Raw genomic sequence first — 26607 nt, forward strand, 5'->3', positions numbered from 1 at the left:
ATCCGGCTACGCGACGGATATTGCATCGAATCGGCTAGAAAGTCTTTTCAGCCTTTCCAACTACCCGGAGGATAGATAGACCCGGCGCGCGTCTCGCCGATGTATCTTCTGCATTTCCCCTCGCCGATTATTTATCTCGTCTCCGTAGCAATCTTTCGAAAATTAATGGATCCGCCAAACTTCGCGAGTTTATACCGTCTTTAACGCTGCATCTTTAATAACCCAACAATGTAAGCTTCTTTGCGCGCGGATCACGGTTCGATATTATTAACGAGGGGGCCGATAATTACGTATCATCCTTCTTTGGCTATCAATCATGTTACGATTATAAAGCGATTCACGAGAGCAACGTTAAGATGAAACTCGAGCACCTTTCGTGGAATCTTCCAGCGTATAACGACATTGATACTGGTGAAACGCGAGGCGACTTTCTTCGTGCCTCGTAACTATCTACTGCGAGCATAAATATTAATAGAATTTTTGAAAGTTCCATTCCGGAAGACGATAATAACGTTGTTTGCGTTGGCAATAATAAGCTTCGTTACAGAACGACGGAGTTGGACGCGGGCCCGTGCCGTGTCTGCGAACGGGGCCCCGTAATTACGGTTACCGGTGAAATTATTCAGGCAGTCGCGCTATATACACGGGGTGTCCGCGGAGGAAACGACCACCTTCGCGCAGACGGTCGACCGATTAGTATTATTAGCGGCGCTAGGCGAAATCGGTAAGCGATTCCCTGCTGTTTCGCCCTTTTCCTTTTTTTCCTCTTCGTCGAGTCGCGTCGGTACATTCCACGTGCTGCGCCGGAATTTATCTCTCGACATCGGAAACGCGGTGCCCATGGAGAAAAAACTCGGTTGATCACAGTGTTCAACGCCACGGTTGATAATCGTCCCCCCGACAAAAGAGAAATCGTGTCCCCGATCGTAATAACGAGTGAACCGTGAGCATAATTAATCTCAAGCAGAACGAGAGACGGTTTCCAAGAAATTCTCTTGGAGGACACGAAAAAGCGAGAGTCTTGCGACGCAAGAAAGGCTAACGAAGTCGATGCTTGAACGTTCTCGAGAATACCGACGAACCTTCTTACCGTGACCTCGCGAGGCTAATTAGTCGTTTAACCGACGATGGTTGTCGAAAATAGCGGTGGTTTCGAGTCGACGGACTGGCCTGCGTCGTTGGTTCCACCCTCGCAGCCGAGTCGAAACGCCGCAAACTGCAGCGAAAAGGAGCAACGGGACGTGGAGGGAGATGCCGGTGCTGAGGTACGAGCGGCATTTCTCTTGGCAATTTGCGAATTATTAATTTAACCGTCCCCCTTTAACGCTACGAAGCCCGCGGCTAATATTTTCCCCGGAACCACCAACAGTGGCAAGGGGGGATGGATGTAGGAGCTTGTCGGAGAAGGGAGACGGAATTTGCGGAGAGAGGGATGAAGCGAGAAAGACGGGACGGAAAGGAGGTTGAGAGAACTAGGAGAAGCGGTGGAAGGAGTTGGCACGATGTAGATGGTCGTATGGTCTCGCCATGGTACCCTTGGTTAACGTGCAAACGTGCCCGAAACAAAGTTCCACGTCCGAACACGAAATAAAGGCAGGTAACAAACTCGATTGTGGTTATCGAGCTCGCAAACCGCTGCCACCGCGCGATAAATATTACGAAGAAGAAAACCACTTGACCGTTTCATTAGCTGCCAGTACGCGCAGCTCTGTTGTTCTTCTTCGAGTGGCAAAGGACACCAAGAAAACAAAAGATCACGTTTAAAATTATATTGCTGTAATACACGGTTCTACGTTCAGTAGGAAAATCAATGGAATCTGCGAAACCATTTCACGACGAAACGATTATATCCCCGATTGTTCGTAAACCTAATTTATCGTCCGCTTATTGTTTCGCGTAACTAATCGATTTCGCGAGCGGGCGACCACCGACCGAGAGATCGTCGAGCGCGATTCGTAGCTAACCGCCAGCTAAAAACAACAAAACGGCTCCACTCACACGGAATCATAACTGGATTTCCCCCTGGTGGATGGGTTAACGGGGCCGGTACATATCCGATTTTCACAGCGGACTGACCTGTCTCAATGCCATCATCCCCTCCCTCGCCGTGCACAGCGATCAAATTAGAGACGGCCGGTTGGTCGAACGAACGAGGATGTCTTCCTTCATTCTGTCGAGTGTTTTGTTTCGGAATAAAGTGGTTTGTTACGGTGAAGGGGTTAATATTCCGAGCTAAACTATACCGTCGAGGCCTATACAGACTGGGACGCGATCGCTGGCAACGCTGCATCCCAACCGTCGTTAAGTTGTCTCGGCAATTTGTTGAAGTCGCCAAGATCGCAGACTCTCTCTTTTTCTTCGATTCTTGCAATTATTACACGCGTGAAAGCGAGATCAGCAGCTACGGCAGGTGAATCCACGTTTCAAGCGAAAGTGACGTGGACGCGAACCTCGGCACCTCAGACGTCGATCGACTGAAATCGGCCGATTTCTAAGCGTGCAATTATCAGATCTGTACAGACAACCGACTGTCGGCATACAACGTTGCCGGCGATAGTATGTCAGTGTGTACAGGCCTGTAGATCATCGCTGCGATTTTCCTATCAAGAGCGTTTCATTGTTCCCGCGATAATTTACGAGTTTTTGCAAGAGAAACAGATCGGCCTGAATTATTAATTCGTCGCGACTCGCCTGTTCGTAGCCACGAATACTATCGCGCACAAACTTCCGCTCGATCCTCCACAAGGACGATTTTTTTATTCCGTGGGATAGGTGGAAATAGAAGAGGGTCGGCGGGAACGGAATAAGGGACGCGTCTCTTTTAATATCGGCGGCGCTAAGGGCTTTTGAAAGGCGTGCGTAGAACCGCTAGATTCCGCTGATCGACTAACTGACACGAGGGCGTTAAAGGAGCCGTCGCGTCACGGCCAAAGAGCCAGACAAAGGGAAAACTCAAGGATAACGGTCGAAGATAGAAAAGCGGAGCAGAGAGCAATCTCTTACGCTCGAGTTTGCCCTATGCATTGCAGGCAACATCCCCTCCCCTCTCCCTGATCACTTCGAATAATCATCGCGGGACACAGTCAGCTCTCTCGCATCGCTGCATCTACGAAAATGAGGAACGAAGCAGCCCAAGACCGGCTGAACCACCGCGAAAAACAACAGTATCTAGACTGCCGGATTGCACGTGGATCGTGCAATCGCCTTTGACGTTCACAGAGACGAGAAAACGCTATTCGTGTCAACTAAAAAACCTAGATTCGCCACGGAGTAAATATGAGATCTATCTGTTAATATATTTAGAGGCAGACGACGATGATTTATCGGATACCATGGTTAATCTTATCATTCGACGATGGAGAATCACGCGAGTAACAGATCAGGGAGATGATCGCGCACGTTACACCCTTGTAAGAGAATTTCAACGTCTATCGATTGTGTCGCTTTCAGCATTTTCTTCCTGGACTGCGAAAGAATACAACGCCCACCGACTCTGTGCAATATTTCTCCAGCAACTAATCCCTTTAATGCAGCTCCGTTCAGACCGAGGAAATCCGGTACACTCAGCGTTGATAAAGTTTTAAATTATTTCCGTTATTTTGCTAACTCTACCCTTGTACGTTTGTCTCGCGGACGTCTGGAGAAACGTGGTGCAGGACGTATCCGCGATGCATAAGATCTACGGATTAATTGAATACGTAATAAGAAGCCGAATTGAAAAGCAGCATTGTTAATGGGGCGCCAGTCGACGGACGCCAGGAAGCGACCCACCGTTCGTTCTGGAAATTGAATGAACAGCTACATTATGGAAATTGAACGAACAAGGCTGAAATCATCCGTTCGTCTGTCAATGGCGTCTCTCGTGTCGTAGGCTGTCGTGAAAATTTACTCTACTTTGGTCTCAATTTTAATGTTTTATATTCTACGAAGAAAAGGAGGGAAAAACGTGTAACGGTGCTTGAAAAAAAAAAAAAACTGCATCACGCGTTAGTATAGCGAGAGAACAACGAACGGCGAATCGAATTTGAAGAACGTCCGCACGGAAAGTGCCGACAAGGACGTCACGAACCTTTTAAAGCTCTCTGTTATCCTTGGCGGGCTCCCGAAGGACACTCTTATCTCCGGCCCGCTGTTTGCTTTGTGGATCTTAACAGGGTAACGTTCGCTGCCAGAAACGGTCCACGAGAAATTCTACATTGGCGAGTAACCGGCCGGCGCGAAGGGTCGAGTAGTGAAATAACAAGACCGAAATGCACGAGGGTGAACGCGAGTAACGCGGACGAAGGCAGAGAATGCGCGTCCCGGAGAAAATGAGAGGAACGTGTACGATGGAGAAAGACGGACGAAGAGAGACACGAGGATAAGACGACAATCCGGTGCGCAAATGCCAGCGGGATTTAGATCGGACGTCTCTAATGGCAGTAGGATTTCAATGGCAAATGGCACCTGCCAGATCCTCGCCACTTGTTTGGCCAAAGGATTTGTAAAATCTGCAGAGATATCCATGCGGATACTTATGCCGCTTATAGACGATATCGGCAAGTAGAGGCAGGAATAAAACCGCCTCGTTGATTTAACAGGAATAAGTGCTGACGAATAATTGATGAAATCTCACAGGATAGTAGACAAAAAAATTGAAATCTCAGGACAACGGACGGTAGAAACGGGAAAATATCGTGCAAGTTTCTATAATACTACGGCCTGTACGACGCTGATCTTTTCAAGCGTTATTTGGTAACTATAAAGTAACTTAGGCACGTCCTACCATTTCTCAGAATGTATTTCTTTCGCCGCTACCGTCTTATATTACATCTCGAACATGTCTCCCCGCACTCATTATGATTTTTACCGGAGAACAAAGAAAAGGGGGAGCAGTGGATGCTGCTAACAAATCTCCGAATCACGAACTTTAACGGACCGCGAGAAGAGGGTCGTTAGCGGTACAAGCGTGAACAAATATTATTCGGGGGCAGTTCTTTCATCGAGTTTTTTTTTTGCGGCATTGCATATCCAACGATGCGATAGCATCTAAGGATCTCACGATCTTCGACGATCTCTGCGAGCCGATCGACTGTGGAAGACCGACAAAAAAGTGCACGTTACCCGCTCCAACGTGCAGCTCTTTCTAAAAGAAGACGAACGCCGTGTTATACTCCGCAGCAAAAACCGAACCTCCTCTACCCTCTCCCATTCGACAAGAGCAAACAATCTAACAAGCAAAAAGTCCCTTTTACGTCCCGAGTACCGAGAGAGAGTTGCTCAATGCTTGTTAAGAGAAGCAGGCCCGTCTTTCCGAGTGTCTTGCCTCTCCTGTTGGCAAAAGAAAGAAGAAAAAAAGAATGGAGGGAGGGACGAAGGGGCGGAGTGGCAGGGAGGGACAGGTGAAAGGGAGAAAACGGACGAAAAGCACGACGGGGGTTGTGTCCTTCGTTAGGAGACGTTAGCGAGGCACCTGGTGCACGATTACGCTCGCGCCACGCGCACATGGGGTTCCGTCGCGCTGGTGATGGCGCCTCTATGAGGGTTGAAAGGCTCGTGGACGCCCGACGACATCATGACGGATGGGAACGTCAGCCTTAACAGTGGTGAGCTTCGTCAGCCTCCAAACAATAACGTTACGAATGTTTCGTTCTGGCAACGCTGTCCACTTTGGCCGTCTCGCTTTTACCGCGTCGAACTTTCCATCGTCATCGATCATTCACTGGTAATCGGGTACCGCGTGTACCAAACACCGCGTGCACCTAGAGTGGAATAAAATCAGAGGAAAAGATGGTCGATCGTTGATCATAGGCAGCATGGAAAATCGCTCGGAGGAAAGAACAACGGTGGAACGCGTCGTTTGCAGTCTTCGCGGAGGACTCGATTCCGAACGTCCTCCTCGACTCGGTATAAAGTATCAGGGCGAAAAGCAAGAGAGGAAGGACCACTTGGCTACGACAAAAGCGTTCCGCTGAATCACGCCACCCTTAAGAGGTCTCCTTGATTTATATCCAGGGAACGTCGCTTCTAAAGGACGACAAAGAAATTACTCGGCATTCGTAGGCTCGTTTGCCCGCTAGAAGAGCCAACCACCGTCGGGCTTTCGATCCGCGTAAAAAGCTAAGTTTCCAGAGAACGATCTCTGCTCGGGCCACGCTCGTAACAGACAGGCACAGTACCTTAAGTACAGGCGATGAAACGTCCCAACGAACGTCGTGACCGTGCGATAACAATGAGACTGCAGTTCACCAGCCGCGCGATCGAGTGAGATCGATAGATGGAAAAGCGAGAGTAACTTGTCGCGTCGACGGATGCTGCAGGAGGATTTGATGGATTTTAACCCCGACTGATATTCGATTACCGATCAACCTCCCTCGACCGATAATCCATTATAGTTCTTGCGTCCTCTCTCCCCAGGCTGAATATCTATTCCGCCAGTGACTCGTGCGTTTTCTGGAATTTATCAGCTAGAATTGGATCGCAAATGGGGTTTACACGGCATCTCGACTAATGGCAGGTGGATATATATGTAAGTAGTTTCCTAAGCGATGACCCGATGAGAAAATAATACGATAATAATTCGAAATCGAATTTTTGTTTTGTAACATCTGCGAAGCCTATACGTTGTCGATGATGAAATATCCGTTTACTTAAAATCGCAATATTTTCACGCATGTATACCGCTTTGTGGTATTCACCACTTTGAGTCGATTTGCAGGCACTTAGACGCTGCAGCCAGACAAATGTCTACGGTCCGAAGGAGACTATCGTGGGGAATAGTTGTTGCGGGTCTTCGGGATATTTGCACATTTGCGGTAGACGCTATGTTGCGGCTCGGGGGGATGAGTCGGTGTATCGTGATACACAGAAGGGAGAGAAAAGGGCGGGGTTCCTTTAATCTTCGCGGATCAAAACGTAGCGGTACGCTACGTCGCCACGAGACCGCCGCAACCAATACTCGCGTACGAGCGCGTGATTGCTCCGTGTGTTCGAGTGGAAGCCTAACGGCGTTTCAAAGGGGGCGAGCGACGCAAGGAAAATTGCATTGTAATTAAAACCGCGGCGTCTTTGTGGCCCCCTGCTCGAAAAATGCACGCGCGAACCCTGAGTGCACTCGGACTGCACGCGCGATTGTAAGCGTAAAGAGGACGCCGGTTGATATTATCGCGGGCAATAATCATTTACAATTGTTTCGTCACGCGTGCGACGGTTGGAAACGGCGTGCACTTTTCCTATGCGAAATAACGCACTCGCGACGGAAGGAGTAACGAACTTGGCAATGACCATGCTGAGGTTGAAGGCAACTCGCGAGAACGAAAGTTTTACGAAGGCAAAAGAAACGAAAGGAACGCAGAGAGCAAGGCTCGCGCCACCATGCCATTGAGAGCGAATTCTATTTAAAACAAAGAGAACTATTGGGACGAGTAACGAATCTTCTTTACGATCCATAAATCAGCGGTAGCCGAGTTGGAACTTTAATTGCGTTCGAACGAGTGGCCCTATTCCAATTTTCTTATGACCAGTCACGGCTCGATATATAGAGCTTCCTCGAGAAGTAACTTTCGAAAAAAAAACTTGCTTCGATGAATGTACTCGCGACATTTGCTCTCCGAGATTCCAAGGACAATTTTACACCAACCCCCAGTCGTTTAATTTTTTCCGCAAATATTCCGGGTCTTGGGTCACTTCCGACCAATGAAACACAGCATACACAAGGTTAGCCGTTGATTTCAAACGAACAGTCCTCGTTGAAAGTGTTTTCGATTCGCGTGCCAATGTTCCTTTGAAGACGAACGAGGGGTACGCTCGAGTGTTAGCCCAACCGCGTCGATTTGGCGTCACTTGGACGCGGTAACGCAATTTCATCGACCTATGGGCGGGTACTGACCCTCGCAAGCTTCACGAAAAGTCATGGTTTCGTTCCACCCTGTCCCTCGGTTTCGCTCGACCCTTCGAATAATAAACGGATTGTTAGCATTGATTAAAGCGCACTGCGGATGAGATGGTCCGTCCGTAGTTTCCGTTCAACGTTTCCGCGCTCCCTCTGCGGTCTGTCCCCGCGCGGATGAAGCCCGACCCGATTCCTCGGGAACACGTTGGTGTCAGAATGGTTTATGTCTTACGCATCCCCGGGAAATTGCTTCCGATTGCTTTCGACCGATCGAGGTCGAAGGTCGCCGTGGCCAGACCGCTCGTAAATCTTAATTAAGAACCGCTGCGACGCGACGTGGCGTCTGTTTACCGTCTCGGATATTGTCGGAAAGTGTCTGACAAAACGTGAAAACCGTCGGCGATCAACCGTCTCTGTGGAAGGGCGGAGACGGAAAATGAGAGTACCACTAGCTATATCCTAAAAGCTATCTATCAAGAAAGGCTTATTCGAAGATACGAAAACAAAAGAAGGGTGTTTACCTAGATGTAGCATCGTAGAAAAATGTAGGAGACGAGTTTCTTGCAGGAACAACAAAGTCTGTACTTTCTTGTTAGGAAAACAGTCGTAGCGATTCTTGATCGGTTAAAATATCACCGGGTTCCTCGGCATCTTTGCATCGACGTCCCCGCGTTTGCGGCCGGACCAAGGGAAAATAACGAGGTCGTCGGTTACTTCCCTTAACAACCTCGAGGCAGCGCCATGATTGTCGCGCGGCAAGATGCGTCGTCCACCTTTTCTTCCCTCTGTTCTCGTTTTCGTAAGAACCTGACGTAGCGATACAGCCTCCGCTGGCTTTCTAAAGACGGCTTTTCATTTAACCGCTTCGTATCGCGAGGCGCGTCCTTTTCGCGGCTTGACTCGAGAGCCTGACAGAGCGCTCGCCAACCAAAAGAACAGGCCTCCATCGCATATTATGTCGGCCTAACGCGCGTGACCTCCGCATAATGGAGGCCAAATGTCCTCCCTTTCTCGAGCTGTACGTTCGGACAACTCTTGTAACGAGCTGCCTCTCGCATCCCCGTCGGACTCTCGTTCTCGCGTAATGGAAACACGGTGCCTGCTGGATTTTAATTACGAGAAAGAAGCAACTGCTGGCGGTGAACCGCATCTTCCTAGGCTCGACTTCGAGATCATTGGTAAATATTAAAATTCTTCTAACAGGAGAAAGAAGAGTTTTTAATTCATTATCGTTGGTTCCGTTGGTATCCCGCAATGACTTCCCGCGCCGGAAGCATCATCCAGAGTGACAAGTGTCCGCGTCGCTTTTCACTGGCGACAATTAATTACCAGCAAATATCCCTAGCCATGCGATTCACGGATCCATCAGAGATCCATCAGGGACCCGGTGCCATGTCTCTCGTTAATGCGTGTAATTAACGAATCGCGATCGCTAATTACCCACACGACTACGAAGAATTTACAGGTGAATCGGGGTGCATCGGTACGTGGTGGAAGCTCGAATTTCTGGGTCCGCTAATTACGCTACTAATCTGATTAACCAAACACGTTTCTCCGTCTTCCGCTCTTTTGCCGGCAGCGAGAGTCTCCTTCTTCCCGCAGGACTCGAACCGACTGGCTCGCGTGTGTCTCGCGCTCTCACGTAAAAATGTCGTTAATGCGATCTACCTAGGTGGTCTCCACGGTTGCGAGTCGAAACCGTTTCGGACAAATTGCAGCGTGACACGCACGCTGGCTATCATCCTCGTCTACTTCTCGTGTCACGAGTCGCCAACTCGACGATCGTTTCCTTTGACGGAGAAACGTTCGACGAACAATGATCGTAATACGATCATAACGATAAATGATTAGATGATAATGGGAAGATTTCCAAGAATACACGAGATTAACGATAGTTAAACGATCTACCACGATATAATTGTTCCTTTAAGACACAAAAGATTCGACGGTTCTCTTGGAAGCAACCCTCAACGTGACCTAATGGTCTGCGAAACGAATGCGGAAAAGATCCGAACTGGGTCCATCGATCCCGCAATCATATACCCCACGATGCCACGCCTTCGATAGCGGTGATTTAATTTCGGAGACTCATCTTGCAGATTGGGGGAGCAGCAACTTTTCAATCAGCCGTCAAGTCCGCGGTCGCAAGGGGTGGACCACATGGCTGCAGACCACAAGTATCGTGGACGAAACACTATGAAATTCCGGTACACATACTGGGGTGGCCAACATTATCGGCCAGAAGCATCTCGGCAGCGAGAACGGCTACACGATAAAACGTGCGATAACAAAATTGTTGAGAAAAGATATATACTGCGATCGACAGATCATTTCCATTTTGAATCGATCCTATTTAAAGGAATCCATGCGAACGTATTCGATATAATATTTACATTTTCATTTGGAACAACTGCAGCCGCAAACGTGCAACTATCCTGCCGGAAATAACAGAAATTGTTTTATTTCTCCGAACGCATAGTTTTATACGCGAGATTCGGCCGTCGAGCACGCGATAATCGTCGATACATACGTTGGCCGGCACGGCGTACTTTAAAAATAATTATTTTAATTGCGACTTGGCATCCAGACGCTCTGAAGATTTTTGAAACGGGCGTCCTCGATGTAGGAACAGCAGAGGGACCAGACAGAAGAGACAGCTGACGTGCTTGAAACGCCAGGCAACGACGGGTTGGCGAAGGGTAACCGGGAAAACGGTGAGATTCAAAGCCAGTTTAATCCGCGCGGCCGAGCCTGTGGAAATATTTTCTTAACGAGAATATTCAATTTTCACGATCGATTCGCCGGCGTTCTGGCCGCTGAAAATTATTCGCGCACCCTCGCCGCTTCGTCACGACTCGATATCGGTTTCAGCCTCGATTTTCGACGGTAGCGTCGGCAGGGGTCGCGTCGTATAGGAAGACAGATGAGTCTCCGATGCACGATACAAAGCGATCGGAGGTAGACACGGAAACGAAGAGAAAATGCCGCGGATACGACATTACGTTAGACTTTAAGAAGATTGTCTGTTTATCGCCAAGGTGAAAGAAAAGGGGTGGAGAGAAGGCGAACGAAGGCACGCGAAAAAAGAAGAAGGACACGCTGTCGGGCGAAATCACGGCGAATGAGACGGCCGACGAATTCCTACGGAATTCCTGAACATGGAAATCCGACGAGCACACGTCGATCCAACCACAATATATCGTGTGTCCGAGAGAAGGCCTCGCGCTGTCGGCCATTCCAAGAGTGACGGGAAAGTTTTGTCGATAGCGGCGCGCGTTCCCCCGAACCTATAACGAATTCCGATACGCCGGTCCGGCTTTAATATCCCGCCACACCACGGCCATTAACACTTTTATAATAACGCATTATATTATATAACATGCCGGGGCTCATTAATGCGCGGTGTTCAACGATTCGTTGCGCGGCCAGAAAAATTTCGTCATCCCGGCTCGATCAATGGACGTGCTTGCAACGATGAATACGCAATATGATACGCTAATCCTGGCATTCGGAATATTACTAACGCGCCGCATGTTCGTCATTAAATTACTTATTAATGCGTACCGTTTAATTTCGAACAAGCTGGCCGGCTTAATAAAAGCAAACTGGACGAAACTGTACACGCGCTGTGTTTCATTCGCACCCGAGAAAATTCTGCCGATCGAATTTTACGCGAATTACCAGCTACGATTATATCGCCTTGTTTCGTACGAAAATAACGACGGGAAAATTTCTGCGGCTGATCGACGATAACGACAACGACCATAGCGGCGACGACGATTATTTCACGTTCCCGGCAAATGGCATAAAAACATAGCCGCGTGGTGTGCAGCGTGGCTATGGGGTCCCCAGATTAACCAACCGAATAGAAATATGATTTATAAGAAGGAGAAGAAACGAGAGTTCTTGTAGCACGTCGGCGAAACGTCAAAGTTGGAGTTCGAAATCTGCGCTGCGCTCGCTTTTAATTTATTTATCGATAAATTTTATTTGCGCGCAACATTAACTAAATGAGAGTAGAAAAGATATTACGGATTGTTGGTATCGTACCGTTGACACATTTTGCCAAGTTTTCAGATGTCTCGATTAATCCGAACTACGTTTTCAGGTAGGCAACGCGATAAATCGTTCAGAAAATTCAATCGAATCGGGGCTGCGTGTTCGCGTATCGGTTTTTCTCCTTCGTTCTACCAGCACGAAACAGAGATGACAGGCTTTCGGGCGCCCATGGGCACTCTCTCACCGATCAAATATTCCTCGCGTTGCCCTCTCGAGACGGCTAAAGTAAACTGTACAGCCGCGAGACCAATAAATTAAATGATAAATTTTTCGACAACGCAGACGACTCGCCGCGCGATCTTCTCCTCCTCTTTTCCTATCTTTCCCCGTGCTTTCTTTTCCACCGTCTGACGAGAAATAAAGTGGCCGTAAATCCCGTCTCTCTCCCTCGGCTCCGTTGGATCTCGCGTTACTTTCGTTTCACAAGCGTACGAGTATTTAGGCTATTGCCCGCTACTTACCAGGAATATCCGAGAATCGCGTATCTTTCCACCCCACTAATTTCGGGGTCGAAGAGAAATGACCGTGAAACGGCGAACGATACCGTGCTGAGATCGTTAAGTGCATCAGGAGGTTGTTATTTCTACCGGGAGAATGTTACATTGCAGTGGAAACGACCGGCCTCGAGTCAGATAAAGGTCAGAGGGACAACCTCCGGACAAATTTCTCATTTCCGAAGGAGATGCGGACCGTCGGTATTCCAGGCGCCACTAACTTTGTCGCGAGTTAATTAATAAGAGACGCTTGCTCTATAGGATTTCAACGATGTAGCAGATAAAGTTTCATCGCGTAAACTAAATCACGTCGCATCGCGTCGTTTACGCTTCAGAGGATAAGAATTCATGGTAGCAGGTGTCAAACGCTCAGCCAGGCCGGAAGAGGAGACAATATATGGAAAAAGCCACGTAACGCGTGTGCACCTGGGAAAACGTGTCGACGGCCAGCGAACCATGACGAATTCTCCGTTTTCGATCGGGTTTAGATTAAAACCATATATCGGAAACCGAGAAACAAACGATGTAACTTTTCGGTTCCATGGCATGCCGCTCGTCGATTTGATTTGTTCATCGGTGCGTGAAACCAGCGACTCTATATAACTCTCTCGATTTACTCGACGCATGGTCGCGCGCGGGATCTCGCGAATTTTTGCAAATTTCCCCGAAACAAAAACAAAAGAGTGGAAAGAGGGGGGAGAGGGTAGTTGGCGCGAGTGCACGGTTTCCCAAACGAATAGGACAGAAAGTAATTATTTTCGGTCCGAGGCGGGAGAAAGGAAAGCTCTCGCGCGCTATCCACCGAACGCATTTTCCCAATAAAACTATAAAATCCAACGGCCTTTAATTTTTTATACTATCCAGGTATTCCTACGCGCGCCGTAAAACCGAGTCCATTGTCTCTGGTTTGGTATTTCAACGATTTAAATGTCCGATACGTCCAGCAGGATGCCTGCGGACGTCCAAACGTCCATGGATTAATTTACACTCGGTTTTCGTGGAGGTCCGGAATTTGATGGAATTTTATAGGCCGCTCTCTATCGTCCCTCTAAATATTTCGATTATTTTTTCTCAAAAGGTCGCGCCGTCCACCCTCCATCAGCGGATTCACCATTTCCACTTTTCTTTTTATCGAACGTAGACGTCACGATATACAATATTTTTCTCGAATATGGCGAACGTGAACGGCTCAACGGCATTCTAATTTTTCCGCCGATTCTTACCACGTTGTTTAATCGTTATGAAACGTGGCGCCGATTCGAGGCCGCAGACTACGCGAACGAAATCACGGTTGGTCGCGACAAATGTACGAAGAATACAAAAACCAAAGAAGGTTCCTCCTTTCCGGTACATAACGATTCGTCCCGTTTGTCGGGGCCGGGCGGCGACATTCGTCGAATCCGATTAATCAAATCGAAAGATTCTTTCGTAGGGCGCGTTACGAAGCAATTAAAGCGCAGGATTAATTGCGACCGCACGCCGGGAAAAATAAGTCCATAAATTAACGACGCTCGACGTTCTGCTTCCTTGCTCCGTTCCCTCTCTCCCTCTCTCCCCCTCTCTCACTTTCTCTCTCTCTCTCTTTCTCTCACTCTCCACCCCTCACCACCTCTTGTCCCTGATTCACCACGTCGACATACTCGCCTCGCTTCCATCCCTTCGTCGAGCGCCGACGATCTTTTCTCTTGCCACGGATAACTTATTGCCCGGACTACGCACTATGCATTTCCGAAACGATTAAGCTGTTACCCAATTTTTTTTTATCCACTCCCTCGCTCCCTTCAACTGGCAGATTCTCGTCGAAAGACTTCTGAAAACTTTCGCCGTAGTTTTCAGCGTTTCGGGGACACAGGATGAACCAACGAATGGGCAAAGGGATCAAGGGGAGATAACAAATTCATCTTCATCCCCTTTCGCCGTGTAATTACAATCTGGTAACAATAATGCCGTTCGAATTGCCTGCAGAATTTCGCCAAAGTTATTTCTCGTTCGATCCTATCCCCGCTCGTATCTACGAGGCGATAGAAGGTAGGTAGATGGTAGAACGTTTTTATCGTCGATTTCACCGGTACACACCTGACCACGGCTGCCGCCGTTTACGTTTACGTAAGGTAGAACGCATAGCTCGGAAAATAGATACGTATCTACGGCGTGCTAGGCATCCGCTATGCAAATCGCCGACGTGAAAGTTAATCTTTCGCGATCCATTGCAACGTTCGTTCGACGGTAACCGTCTTCTTATCTTTTATTGCCATTTCCAACGTTACTCGGGCGCGAACGTACGATACCGAGGATATTTCGAGCGTGTACGAACGGCCAGCGTCCTCCTTCTTCCTCTTTGCTATCGTTTCCCAACAACAATTTCCACGAAGAAAAGGAGATCGTTCGTGCACGGTTCGGTACACCGAGGCCGCGAAATCCGAGTTTTCCGTTGCCCTCGGCCAGATTGTTTTCGTCGATCGAGCTATCCGCAGCTATCGAACCGCGCCTCCTCTCTTTTGAAGCTAATTGCGCGAATGGTACGCCCCAAATTCGCACCATTTTCATCCAGTCCCGTCTATTCGGATCGAAGAACCGCGTAGAAAGACCGCGCCCTCGCTACGCGTGGCGACGAAACGAAACGACGCGGTTCGGTGGTTCGCTTTCCGCAGAGGGGTAGCTGCGAAAGGGGGCGAGAAAAATTCGAACGACGAAAAACGCTGACTACGAAATAACCGGCGTTGTTGAGGGACGACGTCGCTTTTTTTATGTGACACAAAGTAGCACTTTGCCAAATGACCCGAGTCTTTTTAGGGCGTTGCCGGCGCCGTCACCTTCGACATCCACGTCGCGGGAATCACGCCACGGCACGAGCGGAAGTTCGTTCGCTCGAGATCGCAGCAACCCCGTCCAACGGTTCCGTACGTCTGCACGCGTCCATGTCGCAAAGAATAGGCGGCGGCCTTAATTCCCGAGGCTGAAGAAAAATCGATTGATTCGACGATCGAACAAGGCCGTTTCGATAGTTAGGAATAACGTTGAAGACAATCGCGTAAAATTGCAGATTGCCCGGAAAACGTCCTGGTTTTCGTCCGTAGCCGATTTCCCTCGTTTCAACCGGGAATAGAACGTTTGCTGCGCGAGAAGCGAGCAGGTACGCGACGATATATCTGGTTTATAAATATTAAACCGGGGGTGGTATCGTCCCGGTCCCCGAGAAGGTATCATAACCTTAAGACGTCAGACCGTGCATTGAAGGGGGATCAGAAGGATTTGCGGAAGGTATCCCTCGTTCCACGATATTACCCCTTATACTCGCCGACTTACACTCACGAGAACATATACACTGCGACAGTCTAACGTACACGCCAAGCGCTATCCATAAAATTATGACGCCACTGCATTTATGACTTCTGCCAGGCAGCCTATTCCTGCCTCGATTGATTCTTGGAACTGACTTATCGTGAATAGCCTTTTCTCCAACACGATCTTCAGAGAATCGTCGACCAAGTACGAGGCTCGCGAGGGCGTTTAAAGTCGTCTAATAGCATTTGGAAAGGATTTATGTCTCTGGAAGACGTTTCACATAGATAAACGATAGCGTTAGGATACAATTTGTTTCACGATCGGAAAATCGAAAGGCATCCCTCCGCTGTTCATTTGCCCGGTTGCATATTCTTGGCAAACGACGAGGAAATTCTTTCGCTGAAATAGAGCAGAAAGGTCGGATTCAGCGCGATGAAGCGAGCTACGCGAAACGATGCTTCTATATTAAGGAGAATCCGCGCGGCATTCGAGACACTCGACGCAGACTTCGCAAGTTTCATTTGCACCCTCGCGTTCTTCGACGTCGTGAAACACGCTGGGGCTTAAGTTGCTACCCGAAAACCGTGTACACGACTTCTCGTTATTAATTACTCGAAAACTCGCTGCTCCAGCCGTACACCCATCAAAACAACGCGCTGACATGGGTCTGGAACGCTCGAGCACGGATTTACGGGGGGCGGCGATCCGACTAAACGGATCCGGAGACCGGTCAATCATTTTTCAGACGGGCCAAGATAATTTTTCACTCGAGCGTCTTGAATTTTCCCTGGCAGTCTGATGAAAACCGAGAGAATTCCAGCCTTCCGGCGAGTTTTTCAGCGAGAATATCTAACGAGACACCACGCGACGATACGGCACGCTAGCGTGTCGTCGTCAAAGCGAGGCATTGTCACCGCCGTTTGAAAGGGGCGCTTGGAAACGCCGAGGGAAAAGAAGCGGAACGGTGTACTCCGCGTCTTTGGCCGCGGATATCGCACGGAAAACGCGGCTGTGAAACAATGCACGCTAAGGAACAGGGAACACGGCTTCGAAGAAGGAAGACACCGTGGAAAGAGGGAAAAGAAAAAAAGAGAAACATCGCTGGAAAAAGGTATGAGAATCCCCCGGCCAATTTACCATAAACTTAAAGGTTTATGGAGGGAAAGTAGCCGGATATTACCGGAAGGAGCGCGAGAAATGCGAACCGCGGTACCGAGAGCGCTACTGGATAAGAATATTAGGCGTAGAAGAAAAAAAAGAAATATCGGAAGAAAAAGGGAATCGCGTTCGGCGGGTGAAGAAGAGGGGCCAGGAAAAACAGAAGAAGGGACGAGGGGATTGAACAACGGAATTAAAACGCAGCCGCCTGTACTTTCTTCTCGGGCAAGAAAAACGTAAAACCTGCATACGCCGTCGCTGCCTCCAGGCCAGCTGCCCCTTGTCGAGAATTTATGAATGCTTTATTTAATTTGGGATTCGAACTCCGCGTTTTTCCGGCCAGCCACAGTTTTTCTTCGAGGAACACGCAACGTCGCGGCGAGATATTGTCGGTAACCGGTCGCGTATTCGTCGCTAATTCGTAGCTACTGTCTAGGATGTTAATTAAAAGGAATTCTTTCGTTCTGTCGAACTTCCCTATTTTCTTTTCGTCCTTCGTATCGATAATTTTTTGATACCTCGTCCAAAGTATCCGGCAACACTTTTCTTCAGCCTTTCCAGACTTTAGCTCCTGCATCGTGTCGTTAACGATTACGACGAAAGTTTCCGCTTACTCGCAAAGAATACATCGCTGTTTTCTCTTTTCTCTATTCGAAGCAGTTTTCTCAATGCTGACGGGGCTGTCGCGTGTAACGAGTCGAACGATTAAGGAATTTTCCATGACGAATGACCGATCCGTCGCCAGGCGATCCTTCGCAGAAACGCTGGCGAGAAAAAGCGTAGAGGCGGCCGCGCCCGGTACGAACATGCAACCGCTTGATAATAAATGAGAATTTTTGGTCGGGCAGAGGGGTGGCGAATGGAGTGGAATGCGAGTGAATAGCGGGAGACGATGCGGACGAGCGTGGAGGACGTATAGGAGGAACGTCGAGGTGGTCGGAAGATATCGGAGGGGTTGAAAAATTAAACAAAAACAAAGGGTGCGCGCAATTACAATGAAGGAAATAAGCAGGCATTGATAACGCCACGAATCGAGAGTCCGAGCTAACCGACAATGGGATATCAGAATGGCTATTATACTCGGCGTAGACTCAATTATTTTAAGCCACTTTTGTGCCGCGCTAATGAAGCGAACAAAGCAGAATATTAAACCAGCCTCCTATCCTTCTTCCCTTATCTGTCCCCAACGAGTCTACGACGCTTTGCGTTCGCGAAATCTTCAACTTTGCGCTGCGAGGATCGATACGCGCCACTTCCGAGTACCATTTTCTACGCCAACGTACCTTAATCCCTTCGTAATCGTTCTTCCAAGGACGTTACACCGTTGGTGAAAACGGGTTTCTTATCAAAGCAGAACAACTTTGTAAAGAGAATGTATCATCGAGGCTGGCACAGATACAAGGAAGCTAGGAAACTTGGAAGAAAGAAATGCGAGAAATATTCATCGACCTCGAAGGTTACGGAGCGACTTGCAACGAAAATAGCGAGAACACCGAGGCGCGATACTACTCAAGAAGTCATCGCACCCCGGTGTAATTTCTGCACGGGGTGACTCGGCGGATTCTTTCGACTCGGAAGAAACCAGTTTCTTCCGCACCATCGAAGCTCGGGGTTCTTCGATCTGGCCGCATGGAATCACCGCCCGGAGAAATATCGAAAAGGTGTTCCGTCGTAAAATTCACCGAGTATAGCGCGAGACTCGAAAGGGATGCCCGATAAAGGACAAGCGAGAGCGAGAAGGAGATACCGCGATGCAAATCGATTGCCACGCAACGGTATTTACTGCTTCGTCGGTTACTTGTCGGTAGCAAGACGTCTTGAAAACCCTCAGGAAAACCTTGTTAATTAGACGTCCAAAGTAAAGCGCGAGACGTAAGGCAACGACGGGACCGGGAAGAGAAATAGCAGAGACGTTCTCAATGTCGGAACCCCATAGACATGACTTTAATTCCGGGAAGAAGAGCGATGTCTTCCAAGTAAAATCCTCCTCTACCGCGTTCAAGAGGTTCTCTCTGCTCGTTTTCAATAGCACACATAATAGCATTATTCATCCGTGGGTCTTCGTTTTTAAATTGTCCACGATAAAATCGCGAACAATAGACGCGACCGGGCTTATAACGTTCTCGCGTGTATCTTACGTAGGTACAGCGTGTCGTAACTCCGTCTCCTATCGTCTTCGAAAGATATCGTGAGAAAATCGGGATACGCGTAGAACGCGTAGACACGCCGCTCGATTACCGAGCAAATAATTCACCGGTCGGACAAGACTTAATTATCTGCTTTTTCTCTTATTGCTCGTTGTCGTCGCACGAGCTCGATTTATGACCGTCCCGATAAAGTCAACGGCTGTACATTAACATTACGTAATACTTGTACTATCTCCTGTCGACTGGAAAACGGCCACGGCGAAAATAAAAGAGGGGCACTCCGAGCATTTTCTACGCTCGAACGGTTGAGTAATGGCGAAGGGCAGATCGGCACGGACGGTGGTGAGCGCTCGATGGCAATGCCGGGAAAAAAAGGGACGGAGGAAAGAGGATGTTGGAAAGGGGGTACAAATCGGCCGTGAAATCCAAGATTTAACCCCATCTTGCTGCGCGAAGGCGACGAAATCAAGCCCCTCTCGGCTCACTGATATGATAAACACCGAAAATGACAGCAGCCACCCCGCATCTTTCCCCCTTTTTCATCCCTCTTCGCTTCTCCATCGGTTTCTGCTCGTCTTCCCAGAGCTCTTCGAGTTAATCACGTCAGGCAGGCAGACCCTCTGATTAAAACGGGCCTCCATCCCTTCTTATTATTATTGTTATTAGAGGAACTGAGTGCAGGGCACTCGGGGAATCGCGTCAGAATAGACGGCTCCGTTGTGTATACGTGTGCCCTCATAGATACACGTGGACGAACGTAGACACGGAGGGAGCGACGTGCACATTTGCTCCCTGTGCCTTCTCCTAATCGTGCGAATTTTCGAGATTATTAAATGGCTGACGGGACTACGAACGAATCTTGTTTCGTCCGTTCCTTAATTAACTTTCCTCGCCGCGCTATCAATCGCCCGAAATATATCGCGTTGAAACTTCGCACGACGACAACGCATGATTTGTGATTTATTTGTACGTTAACGCCCTCGTTCCCATCGCGCGCGCAATAATTCTAATCGCGGCGCAAATTGAAAGACGCAATCTTGTACGAATATTAATCTATCGGGTAAACTCTGTATAATCGAATTTGTCTCCTTGTAGCAACGTTTTTTCGGAAACGATGCCTATCGATCAGAGAAGAAAGTCACCGGGAATTCAGAACCGGTTGCAACGCGATAAATTATATACGCTATCTATCTCGCCACGAAGTGGCAAATTATATACACGATATCTATCGTGTATAATTCGCACATATCGTGTCACGTTTTCATACCGATAAGTAAAGAGGCTGCGCTCGAAAATTATTTGGAACCGGAACCAGCAGAAACACACGGTAATCGAGCAATCATCAAGAGCGATTTTGTAGAAAGCGTCCACCAGCGATCGTTGCACGACCACGAATTGGACACTGTCCGCGGTAAAGTAGTAGCGTAGTTGACGAGAACAATTTTGGAGCAAGTGACCACCGGTGACCACTACGGCTGACCACGAAGTAGACGCTGAGTTGGCACCGAGCACTCGACCAAGTAACAGATCAGAGGACGGAGTAAATTAAGCTCGAAAGTTCATAAAAATCAAAGCCGTAAGTGCTATATAGATTAAAAAACTATTCCTGAAAAAAATGCCTTTTTACCCATTCTTCGATAGATCACGGTGATCGATGTTTAAACCTGCAGGCACCTGGTTGTCGACAGGTGTTCTACGATAGTTTTACATTTGATTTGAATATTTCTTAATAAACTGCATACTAACGAATCACTGCGTGCACTCGTGTCGCGCCATCAATCGGTGCCGCCAGTCGAAGCTTTAATTTAAGATCTGGTTTCATCGTGGAAGCTACCGAACAAATGGCGTCGTTGGATGCTAACGGAAGTAGACTACCGGCATGTACGCTTCAAAACTCGTGCTGTCGAGCAGCGCGGAAAGCTACAGCCGTTGCTGCGGAAGATCGAATTGCCGATCGAACGATGATCCGGTTTCACGGGGTAATCTATCCTCCGAGCGGCCGATTATGCTAATAAAGCTGGCAGCAATAAGTAACGTGGAACGATCGTAAATCCTGTCGGGACTGGTGAACACGCGCGCGTACACAAGTGTGACGACAGTAGCGTAACCGCGAGGCGGCCTCGTTCTGCTGCGTACGTGGATTGCCGCGTTTTAACCGATTTGACAAATACGCGTCTGGCGATCAGATACGATGGCAAACGGTAATGTGCGTTATTTCGTGCGTAGCTCGTCGCCTGTCGCCGCTCATCACCGCCTGGCACGTCGTCCGTTGAGACGTGTCATTTCCCGTGACTCGTAACTTTGTTCGTAACCCCGGGGTAGACGTTGCTTCGCGAACAGCCGCGATGCCGGGCTATTTCGTTGTCGAATTTATGCGCGATTTTTCTCTGTCTCTTTAATCGTATCGTCAGCCCGACAGGCAGATCAACGAATAATTACACAGAGGTTCTGCGAGCTTTATCAGCTATCGGGATCGTCGACAGACGAAACAAAACGAATTTAAGACTAGCTTCGAACGAAGTTACGAACGCGAGTAGAGTATCCTGGAATAGGGCTGAACAGGGCTAAACGAATACGACTGATTACGCCACTGGCACGGTGCACGCAGGTGTGCGAGCTGGCAGGTCGAATTATCGACTCGGCCAAGCACAGGGAAACACGTCGAAGATGTTACGTAAGGTCGTGGCAAGGAGGAGTCCACGGTCGAACAAGGAAAAGAAGGTGGAGAACAAGAGAAAAGGGCGGGGAAGAAGGTCCGGAGCAGGAGCAGGAAAGAAAAGAAAATTACGACTTCGCGCTGGACCCCGGCGTTACGAAACGACTCATCGTACCTGGCACAGCGATGATTGCTGGCTAGCATGGGCTAATAACGGCCGCGGACATAACGAAGGGTTATGTGGATCACGAGTTTGTTATTGGCTCGCTTAATGACTCGTCCACTCGTTCTACTTGTCTGCAGCCGAGTCTACCGCGTGAATGCCAATCTCCCGTGGACGCCGATATAGCAACACGACTCTGCAACGCAGTGCGTCCCGTCATCCGAATATATCGCGTACAAAGTGGAACGGGCGAAGCGGAATTTCAATAACCGTTTGCGAACCGGTCCGATGAAAATTCTAACGCGTCCGTAAATGGCCGATAGTTGCCTCGAAACGTAAATTTCCTATCGAATTTTCCACTTTCGATGCTTCCCTGGAGATCGAGTCGTGAAACGAGTTGCTCGATACAAAAGAACGTGGGTAGAAAATAACGAGAGAAGAACGCGTTACAAGGTGCACGCGATTATACGTCTTTGACAGCGAATCTTGAGCAAGTGTATGCGTATCTTAATCTTGGGGGCCAGTTCGAATGCCGAGTCGACCGGACTAGTCGGTGGACTTTAAATGAGAAGCATCGTTGCTCGCTCGACCGACTCTACCGACTCTGGACAAGTTTTATTCCCGCGATATTGCAAACGCCTACTACTCGTTATTTCTAACTACCTATCCGTGCGACCGTTTAAACGCTTTGAGGCACGTAAATTGCGTTGTAGAGATAGAGAATTTGCGGCGCGAGCCGACTGTCTGGATTAATAAACGAAACGTCGGTATAGACGCGCGACAGAGCAGGTCTCTCTTGGTTTCAGGAAATTTCAACGAAATTTGTGAAAGTTGCGAAAGAGACGGAAAAGGAAAAAAGAGCAAGACGAAAACGAAGGATAGGACTTGAAAAAAAAAATCGAGTTTCCCTTGGGAGTACCGCTAGAGCTTCGCAGTTTAATTACTATACTCGTTCGGCAGTTTCCGCGGAGCGAAATTGTCGCAAAAACTTGTCGACGTTTCAGGTTTCTCGTGGACAAACTAATTTGTTGTCCGGTTGAAATTACAGCTGAACGCGTGTCTACCAGGGATAATGGATTTACTAGGACAGGAACGTGAGAACGTTAGATACCGGTATCATCGTCTAACGTGGCGTATAATTATTGCATTTATATTCACTCACCATCGATATTAGACGAGGATTGATCCACGCCTGCTGCATGTTATCGTCGAGATAGCGCTTTGCTATCCGGGCGATGTTTTCGTGGGGCTCTTTCCTTTGAGCCGGCACCGGAGCCGGGGCGTCGACGTTGGCATTGTTTCTGGAACAAACGCGAGAGAACGAACATGAGCATCGTCCAACGTTTCTGGGAACCGTGTTGGCCGCATAAGCGGGCCGTGGGCGTGATTACGCTCGATGACAGCGATCGGAACGTTTCTCGGACGAGACGGACCCACCGGCGAAGCAGCGGAGTACATTAACATAAATATTAGACAAGCTGGCACGTGAATCACGCTCGTAATTAAACCTATTATTAAACCGGTCTTAGCCGTGTAAAGAGACCCTCTATTACGTGGTACGATCGTTTTCCTCGAAAGCAAATATTTCACGACACCGTACAGTCTCGCGTCATCCAAGTTTCGCATCACCGAGCTGGGAATCACGTTCCAAAATGCAATTCTAACCCTTGCTTTGTCACGCTCGTCTCTCCTTCGAGTCGTCGCAAGTTTAACCAACTCCGTAGACGAGCATTCGGTTTTCCACAAACCACCAGGGTCTATCTCAAATATACGCCGTCTATTTCATCCACGTTACATTCTTTTCGAAACCCTTTAGCGCGTAGCTCGGGTCTCGTCGATCATTCCCCGCGATTACATGCACGCGATCGATATGGTCCGTTTACAATGGATGGACGCGACTGGTCGTATTAACGACATAAACGGGGCGCGTATTAACGAGAGGAACCGATCGATGCTTTGGAATCTCGGCGGTGACAAACTACGGGTTAGTGGGATTCTCTGGCCTATCTTGGCAAACACTATTATTTACTTCGATGAGTTATTAACGCGAACGACGTTTGACGGAGAACAGCAATCGGCGCGCGATACCGCGCTTGTGGGCCAGGAGGGCACGAAATTAACGGTCTCCTGCGCTCCGGCAATGCATCAAACCGAATCTATTGTGCGACCGCCACACCATCACCACCGTCACCGACCATCGTCGCTGCCAGATTGCACGTCGCGCCTATTGCACGCTGAAACAGTTCGCAATTAGGAGACCGACAACAATACGGATCGTGCCACCGCCAGATCATTACGTTCCGCATGGTTATCGTTCGCGATACCTTGATTGGCTTCATCCGGAATCTCGATCGACCGTGTCACCTATCTCTAATCCTCTAAGATTTTATACGCAATAAGTAACTACCATTTTCCAAGACTATATATCGCGAATAAAGAAACTTAAGTTTTCAACAAATAAACCAACATGATAAAAAAAAAAAACAAATTGAATTTGATTAACTCCTCTTCAAGGCAGAACAAGCATCGCGTCTCCTAATACGCTATTAGTAAGCTAGAAGCTTGACGACTTTTTTCCACGGTTTTTTTCTCTCGCTGAAAGGAATTACACGCACATGGAACCCATTACTCCGCCGGCTGGCTACGCGCGGTGTATCAAAATTTCCATCTGTTGTCCGTCCCGATGAATATTACGACGCACGATAGATCCTGCGTTGAGCACGTACAATGGTCAGGTATGAATAATCGTATACACGCGTATACGAATGTTACGAAAAGGGTATTCGCATTCAATACGGAATTTACCCGGCGTGCCCGCGCTTTACCGACGGCTTTATACGCTGGCAGGATATCGCGTAAGTGAATTACGAGAGTTTATCGTGACTCTGCGGTCCCGTGTCCGCCACCGTCGAGGCACAGCTGCCGCTCTAGGCCTTGCGTTAAATTACGCTCGAGATGCCTAGAAACCGACGAAATTATCGACCCTTCCACGGATCGACGCCCAACCGTCTTCGAGCCACCATATCGTCGACTATTCTACGAGAGTTAAACGCCAGTTTCCTGATATCAGAAACGTTTCTCGCCTTCGACCCTCCTCAAGCGTGCGAATTCCCCGGCCGATGGACCCTTTAACGAAACCTCGAAACGGGTATATAAATAACTGGCGACGGGGCTGACAATTCGCGCGAAGCCCAGCTTTCCGCGACAGCAACTCGAACAACAACATCGTCGCGCTTTGATCGCGATGTTTCAGCAGGTTGTACACACCGTTCTCCGACAGCCCACGAACTCGTTCTTTGTCGTTCCCCAGCTTCTGCTTTTCGTGCTCAATGGCACTTGTGCTAATTATCTTCCTGTAAATGCACGCTCCTTCCTGCGCGAGTGACTTTACCTATTCAAGATGTACCATAGCACGACAAGGGCTCGCTCTTCTCTGTTTCACCCTTTCAAGCGAGATCCGTGTGGGAGTTAATAGTACGACAAGAAAGAGTAGCCATATGCGAGCGAAGAAAGAGGGCCGCGGAAGGTGTACGCGACTGTGTGACAACAAACTCTGGTCGAGAATAGATCGTGCAACGGACCACCACTCTTTCGGATAATCTCTCGGGCTACACGGGTCTTCGCAGGGTTTACAAACCCACGACCAGCGGTAAATCTCGACCAATCGTACGTTTTCGTTGTCCACGGTTACCACAGGTGTGTCCTACTACGTGTCAGACGGCGGACTTTCTCACGGAAATTCACGCGTTTCTGGACGAAAAATTTCGTCTCGTTTTCGAGACGCCCGCTCGAAATAACAAACCATCGAGCGGAAGAGGCTTTCTAGCCGAGAAAACCAGGCGAAAGCTAGCATCGATAAAAGTCGAGCACACCGGCTATCGTTTTATTTCCGGCCAGGAAGAATAATGATAAAAAGGGAGCCTCGGCAAATTTCGGCCTTGGCCATAATTCATCCTGTCGGAGAGCGCAGTAGAATCGGGAGCCCGCGAGGATTCTCCTGCCAGATTTTACGATCTTCTGCACGATAAACTCGATAGTTTAACGGATACTCTCGTTCACTACCTGTCCGCGTAACGTCGTTAAGGCAACAGGCAGCCACTAACACAGCAGGTGAGTGCAGCGCCGTGCACGGCTTTACGGCGATTTCGATACCCGAGAAATCAATAAACGCTGATCGATGTTTCGGAAAGAATCGAAGAATAACGATCCCGTGTTTCGGTAAAACAACCGCTTTTTGGTCAGAGTCGTTTACCGTTTCACCATCGATTTACAATCTCCGTATGAAGCATCGTGTCAAAAAACATTCGCAACCGATGAATACGCGACGCGCGTTTTTGGGACTTTTCTCGAAGAACATCGAAAATCGAGGAGCATAAATAATCTTCTTAGCAAGGAGCGAGTCGATTTTCATGGCCGATAAAACGCCGACTTCCATTAAAACGGCCCTGGTGCGAAACGCAAATCCGTGTATTTAGTGGGAATAAAATCGGCCGCTCTCCGATCCTCCGATTCAGACTTCAGAAACGTATACAGTTAACCGGTTGTTTCCAAAGGAGGCGACGAGCATCGGAGTCGAGAGTTACGTTTATAACGTACGATCGGCTCGCCTGCTAATGGCCCCGTAGACGAACGTTCACGGTGAAAAGTCTATTTCCCTTCGGCCGAGTCGCGAGCCACGCGCAATCTCCGCGTCACGCTAACGCGCGGCTACCGTGCAAGCTTCATTACTATTCCGAACCCGATATCGCGTGTTCTTTACGAGAAAATTATACTAG

General features: G+C 48.7%; 1 protein-coding gene across 5 annotated transcripts in view; it reads right to left on the reverse strand.

The window, feature by feature from the left end:
- Positions 1-26607, reverse strand: part of LOC117204671 — a 258060-nt gene that overhangs the window by 170022 nt on the left and 61431 nt on the right. For all 5 annotated transcript variants that reach the window (XR_004487117.1, XM_033442289.1, XM_033442303.1 and 2 more), the window contains one exon: positions 22995-23133. Coding sequence is in view for 4 of the 5 variants with exons in the window: in XM_033442289.1 (XP_033298180.1) it covers positions 22995-23133 (139 nt within the window). In the remaining variant the exon portion in view is untranslated. The remainder of the gene's footprint in view (positions 1-22994; positions 23134-26607) is intronic.

The sequence above is a fragment of the Bombus bifarius genome, unplaced genomic scaffold, assembly GCF_011952205.1.
Source record: "Bombus bifarius isolate JDL3187 unplaced genomic scaffold, Bbif_JDL3187 scf7180000007966, whole genome shotgun sequence".
Lineage (NCBI taxonomy): Eukaryota > Metazoa > Arthropoda > Insecta > Hymenoptera > Apidae > Bombus > Bombus bifarius.